General features: G+C 39.4%; 4 protein-coding genes across 6 annotated transcripts; 2 read left to right on the plus strand and 2 right to left on the minus strand.

Moving 5' to 3' along the window:
• The first annotated feature begins 2,608 nt into the window (after positions 1 to 2,608).
• On the plus strand, positions 2,609 to 6,030 carry LOC137966769 (uncharacterized). 2 transcript variants are annotated; one of them, XM_068813453.1, is made up of 2 exons: positions 3,588 to 3,625; positions 3,714 to 6,030. In XM_068813453.1, exon 2 carries the CDS (start codon positions 3,804 to 3,806, stop codon positions 5,685 to 5,687), a length of 1,884 nt encoding a protein of 627 aa, XP_068669554.1. In that variant the 5' UTR covers positions 3,588 to 3,625; positions 3,714 to 3,803; the 3' UTR covers positions 5,688 to 6,030. The 2 variants fall into 2 exon arrangements, with proteins under 2 accessions (XP_068669553.1, XP_068669554.1); XM_068813452.1 differs by having other exon boundaries at positions 2,609 to 6,030.
• A 308-nt stretch (positions 6,031 to 6,338) lies between these two features.
• On the minus strand, positions 6,339 to 8,117 carry LOC137942652 (CASP-like protein 2B1). The gene is made up of 3 exons (XM_068788380.1): positions 7,486 to 8,117; positions 7,007 to 7,139; positions 6,339 to 6,714 (listed from the first exon to the last, which is right to left on the minus strand). The coding sequence occupies exons 1-3, from the start codon at positions 7,704 to 7,706 to the stop codon at positions 6,463 to 6,465; spliced, it is 606 nt and encodes a 201-aa protein (XP_068644481.1). The 5' UTR covers positions 7,707 to 8,117; the 3' UTR covers positions 6,339 to 6,462.
• Positions 8,118 to 9,369: 1,252 nt separating this feature from the next.
• Positions 9,370 to 10,370, plus strand: LOC137966821 (uncharacterized). Its single transcript, XM_068813457.1, has 5 exons — positions 9,370 to 9,490; positions 9,629 to 9,699; positions 9,799 to 9,879; positions 9,971 to 10,014; positions 10,143 to 10,370. The coding sequence occupies exons 1-5, from the start codon at positions 9,439 to 9,441 to the stop codon at positions 10,240 to 10,242; spliced, it is 348 nt and encodes a 115-aa protein (XP_068669558.1). The 5' UTR covers positions 9,370 to 9,438; the 3' UTR covers positions 10,243 to 10,370.
• Positions 10,371 to 11,044: 674 nt separating this feature from the next.
• Positions 11,045 to 22,675, minus strand: LOC137966795 (histidine kinase 3-like). 2 transcript variants are annotated; one of them, XM_068813456.1, is made up of 14 exons: positions 21,135 to 22,675; positions 20,103 to 20,327; positions 19,013 to 19,459; positions 18,257 to 18,532; positions 16,135 to 16,304; positions 15,833 to 16,045; positions 15,559 to 15,745; positions 14,490 to 14,541; positions 14,145 to 14,269; positions 13,959 to 14,057; positions 13,148 to 13,815; positions 12,240 to 12,722; positions 11,713 to 12,123; positions 11,045 to 11,404 (listed from the first exon to the last, which is right to left on the minus strand). In XM_068813456.1, the coding sequence occupies exons 1-13, from the start codon at positions 21,435 to 21,437 to the stop codon at positions 11,859 to 11,861; spliced, it is 3,513 nt and encodes a 1,170-aa protein (XP_068669557.1). In that variant the 5' UTR covers positions 21,438 to 22,675; the 3' UTR covers positions 11,045 to 11,404; positions 11,713 to 11,858. The 2 variants fall into 2 exon arrangements, with proteins under 2 accessions (XP_068669557.1, XP_068669555.1); XM_068813454.1 differs by having other exon boundaries at positions 14,145 to 14,374.
• Between the last annotated feature and the right edge of the window lie 1,548 nt (positions 22,676 to 24,223).

Raw genomic sequence — 24,223 nt, forward strand, 5'->3', positions numbered from 1 at the left:
TGAAATTTGAATTTATCCATTTATTTACCTATTTACTCATTTATCTGTCAAGATGCTGGCCAATGCAACCTAAACGACTAGTCTGTTAAGTGCGAAAAACCACCGCTCACAAGAGTAAACCACTCTGACATTATCAACACATAATCAAGTAAGTAAATGGGTAATTGAACACCCTTTGGTCATTCTAAAAGAAATTGTTGATGGAATAGATAAAGGGTAATTTAAATAAATAATAGAAAATTCCTTACCAATTTTATTTGTTACCATTTTACAAACCTAGAACTTTTCAATGGGTTAAAAAAAACAAATAGAATTCCTAGATGCCTAGTAGAAACTATTATAAAAAAATTCTCTTACAGAAAAAGAGAGACTATTTATCAACTACTCAAAACTAACTGAAGAAAAATCTCATTTTACAACCGATTTAAAATTTTTAATTAACTAAATAACCAATTTTAAAATTTATTTATCAAAATACCCAACTTTCAACCTAGTCCAAGGGTCATCCGCCATACTGGAGTAGTCAACTTGCCAAGTCAGTCAAATATTTCCATTGTGGCACCATGTCAGCCCTTTCCAAAAAATAAAAAAAAAACCCTCTTTCTTCAACTTTCATGACACTCTTCCAAAATAGGAGTTTTTTTGTTTTTCAAAAGCCGCTGACACGATGCCATGTTGGAAATATCCGACTGAGTTGGCGAGTTTATTGTTCAAGCACGACAAATAACCTTTAACTAAGTTGAAAGTCGGGTATTTGGACAAAGAAATACAAAAGTTGAGTATTTAGTTAATTAAAAAAATTTAATCGATTATTATGAAATTCCCTAGTTTAATCTTTTCAATCTTATGACCATCCTAACAAATATAAACCTACACTTGTGTGAGAAGGGTTGAATATTACATGGTTCCAACAAGATATTTCTTGACTAATGTGGACAGATATTAGATGCACTCCTTGAAAACTTTTAAAACTTTAGGCTGTTTTGTGCTGAGAATCAAAGTGAGAGTTGAAAAAGAATAGAGCAATGCTCCAGTGCATTCAATTAATGGAGACTTTGTCCACTAACTCCACTTTCCTAGTGAGTGGTGAAGACACTCTCCACTAAACTGCTTTTTCTCCTTCTCTTTCATCACTTCCGAGTTTCAGCTACCAACAACTCCTAATATCCGTAGAGTCCCTGGAAGATTTGGAAAATGTAAGGAAATGCAGACACTGATACTGTTTGAAAGAGATGGAATCGAAGGCAGGTGGAGAAACCATTTCTTGCTAAGCAAAAACTGTATCGTTCCAACTCAGTCAGATCCTATCATGTTATAAATTGCTACACAGGGTTCTCGACTCATTCCAGATCATCTTCCTCAGCTGCGTCAACTGGGTTTTGAGCGTCCTGATATGCTTCATTCATGTCAGGTAACATAACCATGATTGGTCGACGACGACTGCAAGCTTTGGCTATATGACGATCATTACGAACATCAGCTTGAAGAAGTACGATGGGAGGAGATTTCTCCTACTGCACCTGAACAGCAGAGCATTCTGACTCGGCTTTAGATCAATTTATCCATTGATGAGCACCAGGGCTGGTGCCCCGAATTAGATGAGGAGGGTTACCCACTTTTAAGTTTTCGAACGTGAATATAAGAAATTTGTTCTGGGAGCCCTCGTGAATTTGTTTTTGGGTTTTATCTTAAAAGGCCTCGTAGTAATGGAGATAGTGTCCACACTTATATATCTAAGATCCTTCTTACTTCTAACCAATGTGGGATTTTGGTCGTATACGTAACATATATAAAATAAAATTATTTTAAATATATAAAAATGTTATATTTTTAAATTAAATTTTATATAATACAAAATTATTTTATTGAATAAAAAATAATATATTATGTTTATAGTTTTAGATATATTACAATAAGATTAAATACTTACAATATTTTTTATTTTATTTTTTAATTTAAAATATAAATTAATCTTATTCTTTTGTATTTATATACCGTTTATACCCCTGCAGTAAATAATATAAAATGTTTCGGATGTGGTTAAAACCGATACAGATGGGCGGGCTATTATGGTAATTTTATCTGCTCTAAGTTCGTTAATCTAGTTTATTTTCCCTAAGCCAACTACCTTTTTCGTCCACTCCTACATAAATTCAGCACCTCGTCAATGCTCGGCCAATCATGGCCCTTGATTTTACCTTAGTGGGACCCGCCATGTATCGAGTGGGCCCACCGCATGTGGAGACGAAGTACATGCACCAAACAAGTGGGCCAGCAATGTGATCCGAAATGCTTTTCGTGGAAACTTTCAAAGCTGATACACCACATTGTTTCTGTGTATAAGACTTATTGACTTTTAATTGGCCCCACTTCACATTACCCGATCCAATTGTAGAAGATAACGATCGGAGGGTGCGAAATGGTGCTTACACTGGATCAAACTGGTGTATGCTCCGTGACGGGACGCCGGTTCCGCCGTCGGCAGCCGGGATCTGACCAACTAGCACCATTTACTGCGACCTTTTCTGCAAGTATTTTTTGTCCTCTTCTGGTATTTTGTGAAGATGATATAAAATGCTTTGATAGGTATTTTTTGACAGTTGGGAGTGAAAATCATCTGCTATGCTGCGGAATTTCTCAAACGTAATGTTGGGGGGATTTTTCAGATCTTTCTGCGATGTGGGTTGTCTTCCTCGCTGCCTCGATCTGTAGTTCTCTTGATTGTAAGTGTGATCAGATTTAATCAAATTTTCTTTTACTTTCGGTTTTTTTGTTTTCCGTTGTACTGCAGTCTGGTCTTTCGGATTTTACGATTTCTTGTTGGGAATTTATTAGAGTGATCTGATTGGGTACGAGTTTAGTCTCTTGTGTCGTCTTCTGGATCTTGTGGTTTTATGATTACTGTTCTTTTTTGTAGAATTAGGGTGTTTTAAGCTTCATTTTAGCTAAATTCGAGGGTTTTGGGGACTTTTCTTGGGTTTGATGTTTAGGTTAGGAAACCCCTTGAAGCTTGTTTGTTCTTCGGAGGCCGTTTTGTTTTGAGGTTACTGGAGAGGGGGTTTTATCGTATTGACTTAGAACTCCCTTTTTTCTCCCATTGTCTATTTAATCGGAATGAAAGATGCAAGTTGTCGGGTTTTCGACTGAAATTCATTCAGAACTGGAGTCCTGCGAGTGCTTGCGTGATAATTTGATTCCGAGGTTTGGTTTTAGGCTGTAGTACCTGTTGTTTGAGAATTCACATTTAGTTTCAGTTTTTGAGAGTTGTCAGTTGGTGACCGTGCTTTCAGAAAGAAGTCGTTGTGTTTGTATTTCAATCTTGCTGTACATGTTTGGAGAGCTTGGTTTTTGAGTCGTAGGTTGCCGAAAATGGAATTTGTTCTTCTTCGGCAACGCACTTATAGTTGGAACCCTGGAAATTCCTGTTTCCTAGAGTCCTTCTTCTAGCAGAAATGGTGGACCTTATTCTCTGGTCTTGAGATTTTCAGAGCTGGGGAGTGTTCAAAACTTCCTCTTTTTGAATTCGGTTGATCGTTCATATGGACTGCAATAAAGATGAAGCTTGCAGAGCAAAGGACATGGCTGAGAAACATTTTTCTGAAAAGGATTTTGCAGGTGCAAAAAAGTATGCCATAAAGGCCCATAATTTGTATCCCAATTTGGATGGTATTTCTCAGATGATGGCTACCTTTGATATCTATATGGCTTCACAGGTTAAGATCAATGGTGAAACTGATTTCTACTCAATTCTTGGATTGGATCCCCTGTCTGATGATGATACAGTTAAGAAACAATACAGAAAAATGGCCCTAATTCTTCATCCGGACAAGAACAAAACTGTGGGGGCAGAAGGTGCTTTCAAATATGTCTCAGAAGCCTGGAGCATTTTATCTGATACTAGTAAAAGAAGCTCTTATGATCAAAGGAGAAACCTTTCTTCAGCGAAGACTCCTCGGAAGAAACCTGCTAAGAGGACTGCAAATGGATCCCACAATCCCTCAAAATCTTCAAATTCTAATAATGCTTTAAAGCGCTATACGTTTTGGACCACTTGCTGCTCATGCAAAGTGCAATTCGAGTATCTTAGGATCTATCTAAATAACAGACTTACATGTCAAAACTGTCGGACAACCTTCATTGCTGTAGAAACAGGAAGAGTGCCAGCTAATTGTGCAAACCCATTTGTGCCTACATCAGCCCCATGCAAAAATGGGCATGTTCAGCATGAAGTCAATTATGGGACATATTATTTGGCCAACAATATACATTTTGTTGGAGGTGGGGTCTCAAGCTTTCCATACGGAATTCTCTCAGATTTTCCAAGTGTAACAGTTCAGTGGGTTCCATTGGCAGGAAATGTTGCACAAGCTCATGTATCCTCTGTTCCTGCTTCTACAGGTACTGCTACTGCTACTGTTACTTCTACGGTTGTGCCTCAGCAGTATGATAAGGTGAAAAGATCACGAGAGAGCTCAAAGTCAGTGGGGAAAGATCATTATAAAAATGTCTCCGCAAACGTGGCTTCAGGACAGATGGCATCCATGGTTGATCGGCCCATTAAGAAAATGAGGTGTGAAGAAACACCAAAAGCTACAAAGTCTGAAGCAGCTGATGCAAAACTGGTGCAGGGTAGCAGGAATGGAGTCAGCTACGAACTAGAAAAGGGTATCCCAACAGAAAATAGCCACTCGAAACTCTCTAATGTAAATGGACAATCTTCAATTGCCCCAGCGTTTGATGCTCGAAAGCTGTTAATTGGGAAATCAAAAACTGAAGTTCGCAAGAAGTTAGAAGAAGTAAGGCTGAGGAAGAAATGGGAAGAGTTAGGATTAGAAACTGAGCAAGTTTTAAGTGCAACTGACAAATCCTCAGGAGATAAAAATATTTCAGGTGGTAGTAGTGGTGTCCCTGTGCTTGAAAAGTCATCTATGTCTGTCTCCATAAATGTCCCTGATCCTGATTTTCATGATTTTGACAAGGATAGATCCGAGACCTGCTTCAAGCCTAAACAGATTTGGGCTTTATATGATGATGACAATGGGATGCCTCGACTGTATGCTCTAATACGTAAGGTCATTTCTATAAAACCCTTCAAGATTATTGTGAGTTACTTGAATGCAAAAAGCAATAGTGAGTTTGCTCCGGTGAATTGGGTGGCTTCAGGCTTCAACAAGACATGTGGGACTTTCAGGGTAGGGAGGTGTGAAATGATTGACACTGTCAATGTCTTTTCTCACATCGTTGATGCAGAGCAAATTCGCAGGGGTTTTGTTCGGATTTTCCCAAAACGGGGGGACATCTGGGCTGTTTACAGGAATTGGTCCTCTGACTGGGATGACACAACACCTAATGAGGTGAGGCATCAGTATGAGATGGTGGAGGTTCTTAATGATTACACAGAAGAGCGTGGATCTTGTGTCTCTCCTCTTGTTAAATCTGCAGGTTTCAAGACAGTTTTTAGGAAGGAGAAGGATCGAAGTTCAGTTAGATGGATTCCCAAGAGTGAAATGTTTCGTTATTCACACCAAGTGCCATCATGGTCACTTGAAAGGGTCGAAACAAGTAGCATGCTGAATGGGTGCTGGGATCTGGATCCGGCAGCAACTCCACCTGACTTACTGAATCTAATAACACCACCAGGAGAGTGCGATGAAGGCCTAAGAGGGTCAGGGGTGAGGGGAAGTTAAGCAGAATTTTGAACTTTTGTAGCATTGGTTGAGCAAATTGGAAATTTAAAAATGTACAAAAATGTACAATACATGTCTAAGGAGATGTTGTGGTTTCTTGTGGTCTGAAAATTGGATGGTTGATGGATATCTCTGTTATGAGCTTCTTGAGTTGGTGGCTCTTGTTGGCTGCCAGTTGATCAGGCAATTTGGAATTTGTATTTGTTAACTCCCAAAACAGGGGAGCCAGTCTCCCAAAATTTCAATTCTTCCTTTAGAGGAAGGCGAAGCAGCGAAGAAACCTGTTTTCAAACGGAAAGAAGTGTGGAAGCTTAATAAAGTCTGCTTAAGTTTTTGTAGCCTTCGCCAATGGAGTTCTGTTAATTGAATGAGAAGAACTTACCCTATTTTTTACTTCGATTAATTGAATCAGAGAAACTTATAACCGTGCCGTTTTTAACTCGTCATCTGTTCTTAGCAATCGTCTGTTCTGATATCTTTGCTTACAGGAGTTCACGGAAGGCTTATCGTCTCACTATTTCTAGCAATTCCAAAGAATTCTCAAACTATCATGGCTGAGATAATTCCAATCACTCTTAGGGATTTTACGAGGTGAGAGATATTGAGCAACCATGGTTGACAGCATTCAGTGAAACATTAAAATCCATTCATAGATTGCGGAACCTTGCAGAGAACTTCCATACCAAAATGGCTGCTATTCCGATACAAAACTTTTTATCTTCCATTTATTGCAACAAAAACACCCAACGGACATCTGAGGAAAACCCATTTTCCCCTACAATCTCCCACTGTTTTTACCCTTGTTCCCTCCATATAAGCGGAAGAGATTGAATGCAGACATGCCGGCGAGAGTCACCATGCTGAGGCTCACCAGTAATGCGCTCACAATGCCTTCTCCTACTTGGTTGCAGAACTTCCCATACAGATTGCAGATCTTCATCCACTGGAGCTCCGTTTGGCCCCTCTCCGCCAGTACCGCCGATTGGGCTGCAGCCGCCACCGCGGCCAATGTCAAGTATGCCATCATCTGTAATTCAGGGGGGATGGAGTGAGCAACTGGTGCACCAAATTTTGCAAATCAGTTGGTTCGGCATAATCGTGGGAGAAGCTACAAGATCAGTCCACGTTGAAACTATACAGTCCGGAAGAACTAAAATATGGTTGTCCTTAATCGGTGATATTAATGTCAAACAGTTCAGGTGCAAACTGACTCCACCGCCATTAATGGCACCTTATATCCAGCTTATGTATTCATGTAATACACCTCTACAGTTACAGAGTATTTATGCAGGAGAGATGGATGAGAGAAAGTTTTTTACCTGATCACAAGAGAAGATTGCCCATGCTAAGGCCCTGTTGAACAACACACTCCCTCTTAGAATGCTCACAACACAGCGCAGACCTTGGATGAAAGAATAGCTAGCAACTATCCCATTAGCTATAACCAAAAACCTGTCCAAGAAAAATGCAGACACAACAAACGAGACTTGGTAAGCAAAAAAGTTTATAAAAACGAAACAGATCAGGATGGAAATCCTGCTAATTGAATACAATCGTCCATTATCAGTTCTCACTGAAAATTTGCTCCAACATGGGTTATCAGGGTAGGCCATTGAATTTTCAGACTAGCAGTAGCAGACAATCTAAGCTCGGCAGAGTCTGAAGGGTTTTTGAATGAGAAACGGGTCAGCCACAACAGAGCAAAAAAGAAGGCAGCAAAAGTTATTTGTGGACTGCTCAGGATTCCAAGCGCCAGAGAGAGAGAGAGAGAGAGAGAGAGAGAGAGAGAGAGGTTTACACAAGAGCTTTCATGTCTGTGAATTCGGCTTTCTTCTGAATTGAGAAGATTGTCTTGACTTGAGTATCTGTCGCAACCAGAACAGCAGCAAGCACTCCCAAGCCACAAATGACATACCTCAGAACTATCTCCGCAACCTTCACCCTCCTATCAACCACCTTCAAATTGCTCCCGTGGTAAACAGGAACATTACCAGGGCTATTCCCAACACCGGAGTTCATCTTTTCCGGCCAAAACCTTAAAACCAGAGAGCAAGAACCCGGCAACCCACCGAACCAGAAAACGGAAGCACCAACTATTTATACACGGAAACCAACAAAAACCGTGTTTTCACATTTGCATTTTTAATCCAATTTCCTGCCGGTGAAAAGTGCAACGTCTGCCAAGTGGCCATACCAATCAGAACAGGCTGTACGAGTGGAGGACCGACTGTGGAGCGATGGTGTTGGGAAGAGGGAAGAGAGAAGAGGAGAAGAGCGCTTAGCCTACTGCTTCAGTGGACATTTAAGACAACCAAGCCAATCTCTGGATGGCATTTATGAACCGGAATTCACTAGATTTAGCTCCTCTTCTAGGGAAATGCAAAAGCTTTCATGGGTTTTGCTGTACCCAAGAGACGTTTGAATCGACATTGAATGTGAAGGAGATGAAGATGTGAGATAAAGAAGGGGGCAATATTACCTTTTAACTTTGAAAATAATGTAAAATAACAGAGTAAAGTTGATGGGAATCCTGGGAAGGATGATCCCCATCAGCCAAAGCCCAAAAAGGGATAAAAAGATGCTTCGCTTCCTAAAGTTCATGATGAGTTTGGCCATAGTGGTGTTAGGTGTCGTGTTGGTCTGTACCAGTGCCTGATGGGTTATCCACCTAAATTATCAACAAAAAGGAATAACAAATCGCAGCATTAGCATACCTTTTGGATGAAAAAGTTGGTAATTCTTCGGGATTTCAGACTAGAACAGGCTGACATCATGCGTCTGTATTCATTTGCGAATTTATATATCGATGAGAGTTTTCTTTTCGTTTTTTTTTCGCCTTTCATCCCAAAGAACCAGTGAACAGAGCCTAAGTTGTAATGCGTGACAATTGGTGATATGGGTTCCTTCCCCTCTTTATCTCTTCTTCCATGGAATGGCAAAAACACATATTCCATGGATGTTATCTTATCTCAATCACCTTGACCGATCATCGGATTGTTCTTCAATTCACTCGAAATTCATTAATAGACCAACGAAACGATTCTTGCTTCACATGCTTCAATCCCAGACATTGTCATATACTAGCATTGAATTCTTCTTTTTCTTGACCAATCTCATCTTCTTCCTTGAGTACCTTGAAAGATCTACACTCCTCAATGCAGAGGTACCCACAGCCTGATTAAAGACTGTTTGCTCCTACAGTACCTTCCTTTGCAATGTTAAATTGCTAAATACCCCTCAGAAATGCTCCAAGGCTGTAATTCTGTGCTGCTAGCTCCAACTATTTTGGTTGAGGAATTTTAACGAACACCATATTTAGGTCATGAGGAAGTGAGTCAAGTCATTCCTTCATTTTGGTCCTCTCCTCACTCCTTTCTAGAAGCTGCTGCATCCTGCAACAGACAGGTTCAGTCCAGCACACCCAAACAGAACATTGGGTCTGATGACCAAATTCATCAATTGGAAATAACACACAGAAAGATGGGAAGCTTTCAGACACCAAATTCTTGAATTCTGAAAGACCATCTAGAAAACGACTACAACATAGGTTAAATTAATCTCTTTTACTTAATCAAAAACACCAACCGATTATTCAATCTGAATCGTAAGCAGCAGGTGAAAATGGAAAAGGGGTAATCGTCAACATATCATATTGTCAAAGTCGTCGTTTTCCAGAGAAAAAAGGGCGCCTACCATTCAGTCTTCCTTCTCATTTATAACCTGTGTGCCAGCTTCTCCCCCCATCTCTGCAATGAAAGCTGCAATGGATCCCCGTATGTGGCATAAAGTTGCAGCTGTCTCTGGTACTTCGGCTCTCTCTTTCTCCTTCTCTCCCTCTACACAAATTTTGCCATTGCTGAAACTGTAAAAAAATCTTAAAAGATCTTTTGTGGTTTCATTCTTTCATCTGTTTCATTCACATAATAGGGTTTTTCAAACAGGAATTGCTGCTCTCTGTTTGGGCACCTATGGCGCCCATATCTACAAACCTCAAAATGTTGCTTTCAAAGAGGTAATTATCTGCAGATCTGCAAATATTGAAAGCTTTATATTAACTGAATTCATTTGATTTTCCATAACTTAATTTGACTTGTATTGCTAAAAAATGAAGGTTTGGCACCGAGCTTCTCTTTATCATTTAGTTCATACAGCAGCTTTGCTTGCAGCACCAGTCGCCAAACACCCTAATATTGTACGATATTTTCCACTCTTTTTGTTTTTCAATTCCCTCAATTTTCTTCCCCAAGATCATTCGTTAATCCTCCCAACCTTCATTAATTCAGTTCGGAGGTTTCTTGACTGCCGGAATTCTGGCCTTCTCTGGAACGTAAGTAAAAATTCCTTCCCCTCGTAGCTTTGGATTTTAATTTTTTAGCTCGGCCTTGAGTAGGGATAGAATCTGATTTTTTGAAAAAATTCAAAAAAACCTGGATAATCTGTTTCTGTGAATTGCAGATGCTATACAGTAGCCTTCTTTGAGGACAGGAAATACTCTTTTGTGGCTCCCTATGGAGGTTTTGCCTTCATTGCTGCTTGGGCAACTCTTCTTTTCTAGCCAAGAATTACTCCTATGGAGAAGTCATGGAAACCAATTTATCTGATACAAGTATGTGTAGAATTGGAAAAAAAATTCAGGGTTATGTAGGCTCTTCATTGTAATTTACTTTTTGTAACATTGCTAAAGGTGGTATTCATATAAAATCAAATATATGTTACTTATATGACATTGTAACATCTTATTGGTGTTAGAGTGGTTCCGTCAACTCTTATATGCGGTAGTTTTCCGCACCTAACAAATCGGTCTTTTGGGTGTATTAGCTAACCGTTATTATGGTATCAGAGCTAGCCAATACAACCAAAAAAAGCTAACCTGTTAGGTGCAAAAAGCATAACACACTTATCCAAGATAAGAGTGGACAGAACCACTCTGACAGTTGGATCATATAATGTCACACACACTCATACACACCTATTACGAATCCAAATTCTTCATGCAACCGCCAGTTTTGAATAGTTACAAAGTCGGATTTACAACTTCTCTCTTTTGATTAGCATTAAAAATTTTGAATTATTTCAATTTGTGAATTCAAAAGGAGGAGAGAATTGAGCTTGTACAACTTAACAACATGTACATATAATTAACTCAAGGAGGATGGTCACTCAACTAGAGTCATATTCATACTTGTGTAGAACTTTTCACACGATAAACCCTAAACCCTAAACCCTAAAATTCACCATGTAAAACTTCTCAAGGGCCAAATCGGTCCTTGGAGTGCAACACCATGATTGTGTGGATGTGTTTGAACGGTATTCAAGGTATGTAAAGCAAAAGTGAGCAAGAAATGTGGAACAGATATTTTCATTCTCACTAAAAATTCCAACATTAAAACAGAGATTGAGCTTACAAGCAACTGGGAACGTAACAAACAAAAAGATTATTTACATGGTACAAAGCAATGGGATTAGAAGCCTAGGAAAAAACAAAAACTTCTGGTGTCAGCTATTGACCCACAATTTCCAGAATGACAGGTTTGGCAAAAGAATGATTCTGGCAATTGTATGTCAACAACTCATTCATATTTTATTTTCTCTTTTCGTCTCCTTTTGTAATTACAGCACAAATATACAACATTTCAGTCATCGCAAATCAGGCATTACCATTAAGGACCTTCGAAGAAGCTTGTGAACCCAAGGAGTAAGACAACATCTGAGCATCCCTGAGAAAAAAGTAGCAAGGAGATTATTTGAATGTAAAATAAAGGAATGGGAATTTAATTTAAGATTAGGGGAGTACTGAACGCTGGGGCTTTCATTAAAGCTGTGCAACCCATGATGAAGTTCCACCTATGAAAAGCTTTCATGAGTAGTGGGTCATCTCTAGTGCTTTCATTAAAGCTGTCTAACCCATGATGCAGAACTTCCACCCATGAGAAGCTTTCAGTAACTGTTAATCCACATGGAGAGCTCAAAAACTTGCTTGTGCATATTCAGTTTGATCAACAGAAGACAGATACCAAGTAATTACCATGTCTGGTGCAAAAGAAATTGGCGAAATCCGGACAGCTTCTGATCTACTGAGGCTGGCGCCACATTTTGTACCGTGATCAGCTCTACAGTTTCACCACCAGCTTCGTCTCAATACTCAGGCTGAAATTAATGAACAGCTTATTATTATGATCTGTCCGCTACATCAGACTTGAAAAACCTTGTAACGGCATTGTAGAGATGCTCCTCTTCAAAAGGTTTTGAAACATAACCATCCATTCCACATCTCACACATTCCTCATGGGTTGCCTGTGTCACATCAGCCGTCATGGCCAGTATTGGGACATGCCAATGGATCCGTCTACTGTGAAATTCTTCTGAAGCCTGCACGAATTTCTTTTCCTCATTTAGTTCTTTCTCTACAAGTCGAATTCTCCTTGTAGCCTCAAACCTGCATAAATTTGAACATTGGGATAACTGAAAATCTACATATGATAAAAAAAAAAAAAAAAAAAACTAGGAGTAAAAAGGTGACTACGGAAACCACAGTGGAAATACAAGAATTACCCATCCATTTCTGGCATCTGAACATCCAGAAAGCAGGCATCAAATTTGTGAGGCGGCTTTAGCATTTCCACGGCAACCTTGCCACTTGCTGCACATGTCACTTCAGCCCCATATTTCTTCAGGGCTCCAGCGGCAACCCTTTGATTGACAATGTTATCATCCACAACTAATATATGATTCCCACTTAATAGATTTTGTGGTGTCAAAGGCTCTGTAACTTGGTTCTTCTTCACCACACCAAGGCCTTTATGAAGGCAAGCCACCATCATACTCAACCTCAAGGGCTTTTTTATTACATTATCAACATACAACCCCAACTTGAATTCTTCACTTTCTGACAACAGGAACATTTTTGGAAAATTTTCAAGCAGATTTGCTGTTCCGTTATGCTGCATATCTTTAAAAAGACGAGGAAAAAGAAGTCCTGTCCCCTTCCCCCAAGCATCCTTGTCTATTAGCACCATATCTAAACAATTTATTGCACTGAACAACCAACGTCGCAGAAGTTAGCCACAAGCACGCATAAAAAGTCTCCTTCTTATTCTGTTAAACTTGATAACTTAGATGGTCAGTAATGTAGTTTTCCTGGCATTACTTACCAGTTAAACTTCTGTTTTAATCATCAAAGCAGAATCCAAAGACAGATACACTTTTTCTAAGGCAGTTTAAAAAGAAAAGGAAATGGGACAAAAAAGTGACTTGCACATTAATTTCTTGAATTTTCCTTGCTCTTTTTTTTTTTTTCTTTTTGCCCTGAAGAAGAGAAGAGAGTACTCCTGAGTGGATAGTATACCTTGAGGAAATCTTGCCTTCCCCATGGACCATGAGGTTTAGGTTCTAAATTAACTTATTGTACTAAGAGAACTTGCCAAAATACAGTATTAGAATGACAACAGTAGCTTTCTTACCTTGAGCTGCAAGAATTGGAAATAGCAGTATACGCAGATATCTGACTTATGGCAATATCCACATGTATGCCCAGTCTCTCGAGATGGTATTTTGTGACTTGGCCTCGGGCAGGTCTCCCATCCACTACCAAAGCTCTCATTCCTTTAAACTCCAACCCAACTAAATCATTTTGGCTTCTCTTCACATCTACTGAGCTTATTTGGCCTTTGGTAAATGCTGCAGTAAAGGCAAATGTACTACCAACTCCAGGCTCACTTACAAAACCAATCTCTCCCCCCATCAGATCAACCAAACACTTACTAATGCTTAAACCAATGCCAGTTCCACCATAGTTTCGTGATGTTGAACTATCAGCTTGCATGAAAGGCATGAAGATTCGGCCTTGTGCTTCTCTAGGTATACCCACTCCTGTGTCCTCAACCATCACCAGCAAGGTGAACCTACCAGTTTCTTCAGACAAATTTACAATCTCTGATAATTTAAAATTTTCCCAGCTCCTCAATCTATCAGCCACAGGATAACCGCTTACTGTGTTATAGGATGTACAAGAAATCCCATTTTTAGCAAACTCTGGATGTTGTTCCAGTACCGAATTGGTGAATTCTGAAAATCCTTTCACTTCGTTCAACATGTGTACAGAGACAAGTATGTGCCCCTTTTCTGTGAACTGCAAATTTATTATTAGACATTTAAAACACAAAATCAAAAATAAGAAAAAGGGGAAAAACCATGTGGAATGTTGAAAAACGTAAACACTCTCTCACACACACAGATACATAAACATGCAGATGTACAAGAATGAAGGCTGACCTTGATTGAATTCCCAACAAGGTTCGTAATAATTTGTCGGAATCTTCCGGGGTCTCCAGTAACAAGTTCAGGCAACCAATCAGATACATACACAGCCAACTTCAGAAAAAAGTAATAATAAACAAGAAATAAGGATTAAGTTACAAAGGATATATGAATTGACAAATAAGTCATGATGAGTTTTACCTCTATGCCTTTTTCTTGTGATTTGTCTGAGAATAGAGACAGGACATTATCCAGAATGGTACGAAGATCAAAAGGGACTGCTTCAAGCTCGAGCCTCCCAGACTCTATCTTAGCCTGATCAAGAACTGCATTTATTAGAGCTATTAGAGCCTTTCCACTAGCTCGAGCAGTGTTTGCATAATCTTGTTGGGTTGCATCAAGTTCCGTGTCCATCAGCATTTGCAACATTCCTGAGATTGTTAATATTGTTGTACCCAATTTTATGATTTTAGCATGGAAAAGGAAATAGACAACCATTTCTACAAATAGAAGCAAATAAAAATATGATATGCCTGAAATCCTTACCTAGAACACCAACCATGGGAGTTCTGATTTCATGGGAAACGGTGGCCAGAAACTACAAAAGACAACAAGCTGTCAGTATAAAGAAAGAGCAAAAATGATAAGAATAAATGGAAGAATCAGAAAAGTAGTAAAATATTCAGATTACACACTAGGATTAATTATAAGATTTTCTTTGATTAAAAGGGAGAACGCAGAGCCATCCAAAAAAAAAAAAAAACAGATCTCTAAGTTGTGTGGCAGTAATATGTGAGAAATATGCACCACAAAAATTAGTGAATTTACAGAAAAATGAATGTCAAAACCCAGGTGTGATAAATCAACCAATCTGAAACATAAACTGCAAAGTGTTGAAAATATATGCTTTGGAACATGGACTGCCAATGATACAAACTTCTCAGTATCAGCAATGGTCACTGTACACAACACCAAGATCATGTTTATCACACAGATTGAAGATGCTCTCCATAGTCCAAGATGACTTCAGAGAATTTTTTTCAATGTTTATGCAATGAGCAGAATTGGTTTGAACTACAAGAGAGAACATAAGCCCAAGTATAAACTGCTAGAACTAAGGGAACTTCCTTAAAAGAAGAACAGGCAATGTTATTCTGCTGCTCAATCTATTGCTTATAGATTGATCTGTTACAACAATGCTATGATATCTCTACCCTGATTCTACACACTAAATCACATAAACGTCCCCAACCTGTCACTTACATAGTCTATAGTACAAAAATATTTCTATATTACATTATCTGTAACAATTTTAAGATGTTTTCTGTCTGAAATCCAAAAATTTGAAGTGTTGAACTTGCCAATTTTTCATGAACACTTTAATAATCATTACCTCAGTCAGAAGTCTAGAAAGCTTGGACAGAGAGGATTGTTTGTGCAGTTAACCTACAAGCATTTTTTTTTATTGAGTGGAAATAGACTCCTAAAAATGTCAATCAGGAGTTTTTTACACCAAAATACATCTAAATAAGTTTACATTCAATTACTTTGCCCAAAGACAAAGAAATGCAAATCAATTTTTTATTTCTTGTTTGTATTTCAGAATATAAATTACCTGGGACTTTGCCACATCTGCAGCTTCCGCCCGGACTTTTAACTCCATCATTTCACGATAGTCATCCTCTACCTCAGCAATTCTATTTAAAGCCGCATGAAATATATGCCCAATTAATAAGGCAATGACCAGAACCCCAAGTGCAGTAGTGATAGCTGACCAAGGTAGGGGAGGCTTCTGCTTAAACCTGCAAGTATGAAGCAAAAGAGCAAAACATCTCAACCTATTTTCCCACATTTGTATCAATTCATTGTTTGCACATCAGAGTTGTTACCTGCAATGCATCTCATGCTTCCTAGATGGGTCACCAAAATCCAAATTGCTGAGATGCCATAGACCTGTATCAGATGGATAAGGACCATACATTTTAATGGGTGTAGATGCATTTGTTGTATCGTACACATTAACAACAATATTCTGTTTGCTTGCGAGTTGGTGCAGAAGCTTCTCCACCAAGGATATAAAATCAAAAGATGCACCCAAGTACCTGAGAAAGGAAATTGGAGGCAACTTTTTACATTAAAATGTTTACAACAAAGAAATCAAGATAAAGAAAAAGAAAGAAATTAACTGTACCCTTGAGTTGCTTTGATACGCTCCTCTTGTGTGACATCAGATGGAAGATTAGCATTGTAAACAGCAAAAGTCAACACCACACCAAGGTGATTGTATTTCAAAAGCTTGAAGGGAGAGGTTAGGACACCCTTCCCAGATGCCCTTGCTCGTAAGACGTTGTCACGGTCCTCCTATAACAGTTGCAGACAGTGCAAGTGGCCATAAAAAAATGATCAGTTGGAAAATAAACGGAAGAAAAAGAAAGACACAAGTATGCAAATAATTGATAAATAGGATTTTTTGAGAATGATGAAAATTTCAAAAAGATCTAAGAAAGTCAGAGATGGGCCATGGAGGACCTATGACATGAGAAAAGAGAGATCCTCAATTTCCAAAACCCCAAATAGTAGCCTTGCCACTGTGACAATACCATCATTTAGTTATGTCAGGAATTAATTTCCTGAAATTACCATATAAGTCGGTGTTCTGTTCACTTACTTATGTATGATTCCCTAATAATATATATACATACATTTTTTTAGATTTTGAAACCCCCCAACCCACCCCATGTGACCATTGAGCCAAAGGCCCAGGTCCTCCTAATAGTAATGAAAAATTAAAAGGTTCAAAAAAAAAAAAAGTCATCACTGAGAAGATCAATCATGGATTTCAATTCTAAAAAGATAGTGACACATAGGGGTGGCATTGAACCGAGCCGGTTCGTGAGCGGCTCAAGCTCGGCTCGGTTCCGGCTCGGTTCGATTCGATTCGATTCGATTTATCTGGATCTTGAACTCTCGAGATCCAGATAAGGCTCGTTTGAGTTAACGAGCCAAGCTCAACCGAACCATGGTTTGGTTTGAAAGCTCGCGAGCCGACTCGTTAACTTAACGAGGGCTTGGGACAAGGACCGGGAGTCGTCTTCGAGTTCGACTCCAATTTCTTCCTCCCCTTGTCTCCCGTCGTCAATCCTTATCACCGCCGAGCCCCTCTTGTCTGCTATTGTGGCCTCCATCACCGTCGATAGCTGCTTGCCGACCGCCTTTGTCGCAGACTCCCTTACCCTTACGTCATCTCGGTAGTTACTACCTTCGCCGCTGCTTCCCTCACAGCCGTCAGCCCCGACAACAGCTCTCGCTAGCGCCGCTAGACCCGTCTGCCCCCCATGTCTTCTCAGCAGAAAACCAGAGACCTAAGTTAGGGGCGAAATAATTTTTCCCCCCTGTGCGCGCGAAGACCGTGTGATTTCGCACGTGCAAGATCACAAGCAAGTCAAAAAAAAAAAAAAAACTGTTTCTTGAACTCCGGTGGTCTCTTTCTCATGGCTCTTGAAGAGACTCAAATTGTTTGAGGTGCTCTCTTAATGCTATCTCCACTCAAGTTTTTCAGAAGAACAGATTGGTAGCATTTCAGAACTGTTGCTGTATGAATCCATGCTCCAAAGAAAAAACGAAAAATGGGCATACGATTAAGTCATCCAAAACCATTTTTCTTAAACTTTTTCTCTGTCTTCATGATCTAGTTTTCCAGTCCTTGAATCAAAACAATCTAATTGAGTACAAATGAACCAAACTAGTGTTGTTTTTCAAAGGAATGTTTTTGTGTTTGATTATTGAATAAATTTTATGCATAATTATGCAACTTTTATGAATAATTTTATACATAGTATATAGATAATTTTATGCAAGGTTAATATACAGAGGTTATGTCCAATTTTAAGTAGAGGTTATACCCAATTTTATGTAAAATATATGCATAATTTTATATACAATTTATTTGACTTGTATTTTATGCAAAGTTTTAAATGTAAGTTGGTGCTCAAACTCGGTAAAAATTATTGAGTTCGAGCTCGATTACAATTTTTGGCTCGAGGCTAGGCTAGGCTCGGCTCGAGCTTGAGTTCGAAATATTTAAATCAAGCTAGGCTCAAACATAGGCAGGTTTGGGCTCGGCTCGATTCGATGCCATCCCTAATGACACATATGTATTAACCCCACAAAGATCCAAGAATGGCCACAAGGCTGTTCTTCAGCAGATGATGAAACCCCTCTTTAAAGAATTGATTTTTTATATTTTGAAAAGTTCAAAGAATTCAAATTTCATTTATATTTTTTGCCGAAATCAAAGGAAGAATCGCACGAACCTTTCCAGACATCATATCAATAGACACAATATGAGATACTGTCTCTTGAGAGAGAATAACTGGTGCATATTCATTTTGAACAGGAGCCTGGTCAAGATTCTCAGGAATGTATTCATCCTGAACAGGAGATTGGTCTGCCTCCATCTTCTTTATTGTAAACCCATGCTCCTTCTCAAACTGCTCCCTCTCTGAATGTAGCACCTTCAAAGCATAGGCTACACCACTGGTCAATGGCCTCTCAAAGGCTGTCCTTGCTGTATATTCTGCGAATGTTTTCTGTGGGAAACATGACTTGGATGAGCATCACAGCATACAGTTGGCAGCATGTGTCATAAGCACCATTTTATTACTTTTTTTAATGAGCATACATGAACTTTTAACACTTCCAGATTTGATTGTCATAGTATTCACTGACAAGTATCGGTTTTAGTACTATGAAAAGTTCCCCAAAAATAGACGCAAATGATATAACTATAGACAACATAATTATATAGCTAGATACCACAAAAGAGTGGTAGAGCACCTAACAAATAGAAAAGGTACATTCTCCAATGACTGGGCAATTCTTGCGAGATTTAAGTGCAAATGTCTTGTTTCTGATCATAGTTGTAAGTGAAAACAATAGGATTTGCTACTTGGGCACCAACCTGTTCATGTTACTTTGTGACTTACTCAAGTGAACCATATTTGAAGTTTTGGGCGAGTAAAATGTCCTGTTAGTTCGCATTACAATAGGGGGGAAGAGAGAGATTTTACTTGATCAATGGCCGAAGGGTGCTTCCCATGGTGAAATGTTGAAATTAGAATCGCCAGAGCACGTACATGTTTCATGCTCACATTGAACTGGTCCTGCAACATGCGGGCCCTCTCATCACACATATTTGCAAGCATCTCTCTCCTCCTTAAAACAATATTTTCATTCATAGTCCAAAATATCCACATAGACCCAATCACACCAGACAAAACCCATAGGATTAGAAGCTTCCTCCTCCATCTGCCAGTCCTACAACCTTTTGAGCTAGGTAATTGTTGTTGTTGAGCGTTCTGATGCTTTTTACAGCCATGGCAACATGAAATTTGGCAATGAACAGCCATTCCAACTAGGACCCACCCACAAATCTGGAACAAAAGCATTGGATGCTTCTCCTTATATTCTTCATTGCATTTTACATGTGTTCCAATTCTTGAGTTCTTCTGGTCCTCCTGCAAGAATGATCTTGATTAGTCAAAAGTTCAGATATTATGGCCACATAAAAGCAATAAGGCACAATTGCCTTTAAATTTATTGATTGATTAAGATCAGTGTCTGCCATTCAAATAATACTAATAACCATGAAATAAGGTTGGTGTTTGGATTGAACCTTTTCATTGATTGATTAAGAATGGTGTCTGCAAATGCTCCCTTGTTGAGTTGTTAAGATCTCTTCTAGCAGAAACTACATGACATGAGGTCTAAGTGGGGTTGATGACAGGTCCATGAAAAATATGCAGAGGACAAAGAGAGAGATTCTAGTGTTTTCAGTGATCATTTAGCTTTTTCCCTTTGTTCTTCTAGCAATTTATTCCACACCTTATTCCATTCTGTTCCAATAAAGGTTGTCAAGGCTTCATATCAGCAAGAATTAGTGATTGTCCGTTTGATAGCAAACTCAAGTGATCACCAGAAGAACAATGTTGAACTGTTTAAGATCATAAACATTGTGCTACTATACACTTGGCACCAAAAAGCATTAAAAAGTTAAAATACCTGTTGTGTGCACTATTAGAAGATTTAACTATAATTAAGTGTGCTTCAAAGCTGTCTAATTCTGAACACACCTGAATATCTAGGTAAATAGAAACACACCTTATCAGACACAACATCACCAGCAATGGCACAAGACATGAAATGTGAGGAGTTTAACAATGAATCCTCAGCACATGATAGACCAAGCTCCTCATAGATGTACTTATGCTGCATTAAACATGTGTCTGAATGTTCCACAGATCTTATCAACTCCCCATATTGTTCTTTGAGCTTCTTGTTTAGCTCCATCCTCATTGCAGCCTTCTCTAGGCACTCTGGGAATGCCTTCAACAAAACAAGATACAAATGTTAGCATCAATATGAATGTTGCAGATAGAAAATCTGAAGTTTTTATGAAAAGGAAAAGTTTGAATCCCAGAAACATGAAACATATCTTACTACCTCTGATAGAGATAAGATGCTTAAAAGAACTGACCATCTGGTCAAAAGAACTAATTTGTTTTATTTCTCAGCAAATCAAGGTACTTTATTCTACACATGGTACTAATCTCATACAATCCCTCAAGCCACCGTCTCGGCTACAAATCAACCGGTGAATCCAATGAAGGAAACGGAAGGGGAGGAAATGTTTCCTTTTGAAAGTTTATATGGGGACATAAAATAAAAAAATAAAAAAAACTGGAGAAGTTCAACATGTCATTTGAGAACTTATGCATAACATAAATTATGAATGTCAAACAAAAACTTTTTTAACTGTATCTGGAAACACTTTGGAAATCATAACAAGGAAAGTTGAGAAGCTCAAATTTTGGAATGCAAGCAACTAAGGTAGAAAGAACAAGAGAGCAGATTGTAAGAGACCGGTTCCTATGAGGACCCTAACCGAAACAGAAACATCACTTAACAAATGACCTTTTTCTCGCATGACAGAAGCTAGTTCACCAAAATTAAGAGTTCCCAATATTTCCAAATAAAATAACTACTTAAACAAGAAACAACTACGGCATTCTCATTAGATCTTAGCCAGTCAGTCATTCTAGCCTAACGTCACAGAAAACCAAGAAATGAAAGAACAAAAGAATGAAGTGATAAAAAAATCAATGAAATATATAAATAGCAACAGCACTGTACCAAATCTGATGCCGACATAAGAGAAGTCAAGGTATCAGCTTGATTAATGCTGATATTCAAGTGCTCTCGCAGAATCCAAGCTTTCTCTTGAAACACGGCTTCAGTTCTCTCCTCCTTGAATGAAATTTTAGGATTGACCGTGTTGCATGAAAGCCAGACAAACACAACAATACAAAATAAAATCCACGATACTCGACTTCGTCTTCTCCATTTCCAACCGTTACTGGATCGCAACTGCTCTTTAACGTTTGAATTCATAGAATGGCAATTGCTAGAAGAAGAGGTCTCGCAATTCAAGGCCATTCTGACAAGAATCTACCTTCATATCTTCAAGAACAGTTGAAGGAGGTCGAGGAAAACTCCAGCAACCGCAGAAAAACTCATAAAAACGAAAAGTTTCAAAGTCTCAACTTGAGAAATCCAGCTATGAGAGAAATTAGTCGGGACCCAGTAAGTTTTTCTGCAAGTTGAGCTGGGTTCATCCACCATAGGTACAACAGGACAGAATTTTAGCCTCCCTTGCTCTCTCTTCTGCTTTATCTTCTCGAGTTCTACTTAGCTCCCTAACGGCTGAAAAACCCTACCAAATTGCGATCCCTCCACGGGACTCAATCGAGAAACTCGACCAGAAGCGAATCTATGAGAGTATCAATGGTGTCGAAAACGACTCGCCGACTCCCAAGCTGTAAAGTTGCTTTTCCTAGAAAAAAAACAATCGACGAATTTAACAAGAGCGATTCAGGAAAATGCTGGTGCACCTTCGACTTGAAGCCATCTTCCGGTCTAAATCAACATTCACCGCCAACGGTTCGGTGCATCTCTCCCGACGTCAAAAGAGTCAAAGTCACGACTACTTCAGAACAGCAAAATCCCGAAAACAAGTCAGGTGCTACGCCAAAAAAGACCACCCTTTGAGCTCCATCTCATGAACGCATCCTGAAACGATTGCCCACCTTTCAACAGAGTGGCTCGAGAAACCCAAAAGCTACAGACGCACAAGATCCAGGGGATTCTCAGCAACTCCACAGAAGCATTCGAAATTAAACAGTCCTGTACCCTACCTGTCTTCCTCCTACCGCTCAACCCAACCGACGTCAACAAGTCTTCCAGCCAAATAGCCCACTCACAAACCAAAAAGCCCAACTCTGCCAAGGAAATCAAGCAACAGAGCCAATTATATGCAACCCAGTTCGGCTCTAAGCGATACGAGCAGGAATCATCTGTCTACACAAGTGAAAACGACGTCCTCCTTCCATCGCTTTGCTCGTTTGTTCCGTCTCCCCTGTTCTGTTGTCTCTGTTGTTCTTTTCTCCCCTATCTTTCACTATCTCATTTTTTTTCTTGTTTTTGAAGCTGGCTACATCATTATCTCATCATCTGGTGGTGGGGAAGATTAAGGAAAAGAAAAAACAACCATGCAAGTGGGAAAACAGCTTAAAAGAGAACCCAAGAAGTTTTATGTTCCCTCACTTTTTCTTTTTTCAATAATTTTCTTCTTCTTCTGCTCTTTTGCTCTGTGCTCTCTGAAACCGTGAAACATACTGAGAAGAGAAGAGAGAGAGAGCAGGAGCAGATTTTCCAGTTCAATTTGTCAGAGCACAATAGGAGAGAGGAATCGCTTGAATCTCTTGCTCTCGACGAAACAACGGCAATTAATCGTGTCAATTTGTTAAGGTACAAAAAAGTTAAGATTTTTATTCGAACAAAGTCGCAAAATTAATTGATTTAAACAATCAAATTATTAAATCAAAATGTCACCCTTTAATCCATCTTCCACAATTTATTTATTATTCATACTTTTAGAGAAATTACGAAAAATAATATTTAAAAAAAGGAGAGACGTTGAGGCTTGCAGCGACAACCTGTATCATTTCAGATCATTAAAGAAGAAAAAATACATGGACTCTAAAGTACGCACGAAGGGCAGCCACCTTAAACCTACGCACCAAATCCCTTCCAAAAACTCGCCGAGTATAAAAAATAAAAAAAAATAGGGGCTTTCTCGGCTCCTCCAGCCTTTTGACCTGTGCCGAGCTGTCCCAGCGCCCGTGGGTCCCATCTGCCAGCTCGCCTCCGACAACTAACATTTTATCTTTTTGCGCAAGCGGTGGCTCAAAAAGCGGGAGATACAGTGGGACCCGCCCCTTCCAGTTCGTTTTCGGCGCCGCAGAGACGCAGCGAAACGACGAAAACGCCATTGCATCGTCCGCGTTACGTTGCTGCATCAGGCAAGTGACAGTGTGAGGTTCTCGACCATTAAAGGGAATATATCGAGTGATTGTCGATCTGGGTGAGACGCGAGAATGAAGCTTTGGCCTTCAGAGACAATTCTCTGTGGGGAATATCATGTGGACATAGATTTGTTTCATTTTTAATAATCTTCGGTTTACGAAACCACAAGATCACTTTTTACGATAATATTATAATACAAGAGATCTGATTCTTGAAGATTTCCAATTGCTCATGGCCAAATCCCAGTCACCTCTCTGCTCTGGTTTCTACAAAATGGCCTTAAAAAGTAAACCGGTTCCTACCAGAGGCAGCAGCTCCCTTCTCTCTGCTCTCATCTCATTCTTAGTTTAATCCTCGTCGTTTTAATTCTTCTGATTATACGGTGGTGAACCCATCATATTCCGTGTAAAACTATTCATTAGCCTCACTGGTGATGTTGAAGGATTATTCGACCAGTTGCTCCCACAGGAGCCATGAAAGGGATTGATGGAGGAGGGGATGGTTTTGATCCATGAGAGAATGATAGAGATGGGGGCAGGGATGGTCACCTCCATCCCTCTCCTCCCCCTTTTGGGAGAGAAGCTCAAAGACCAAGGGCCTCCTACCCTACTGTTTTCAGTGTTGTAGCCCAATGGAAACACCCAGTGAGTTCAACTGCTAGTTCAGTAACAGGGGTGAGGGTACTCTCAAGTGGAAGATGATCAGGGGACCCATCTGCTGCTTCCATAATTGAAGGAGGGCCAAATGAATAAGGGATGATCTTCCTACTCCCATAATTGAAGATTGGGAAGTAAAGACATCTAGGTAACAACTTGGTTGGTTAATAGAATTGAATCAAGATTTAATAATTAGATTTT

The sequence above is a fragment of the Aristolochia californica genome, unplaced genomic scaffold (assembly GCF_029961685.1).
Source record: "Aristolochia californica isolate CCGP_79_NKW_82.1479 unplaced genomic scaffold, dmAriCali1.0.hap1 SCAF_10, whole genome shotgun sequence".
Taxonomy (NCBI): Eukaryota; Viridiplantae; Streptophyta; class Magnoliopsida; order Piperales; family Aristolochiaceae; genus Aristolochia; species Aristolochia californica.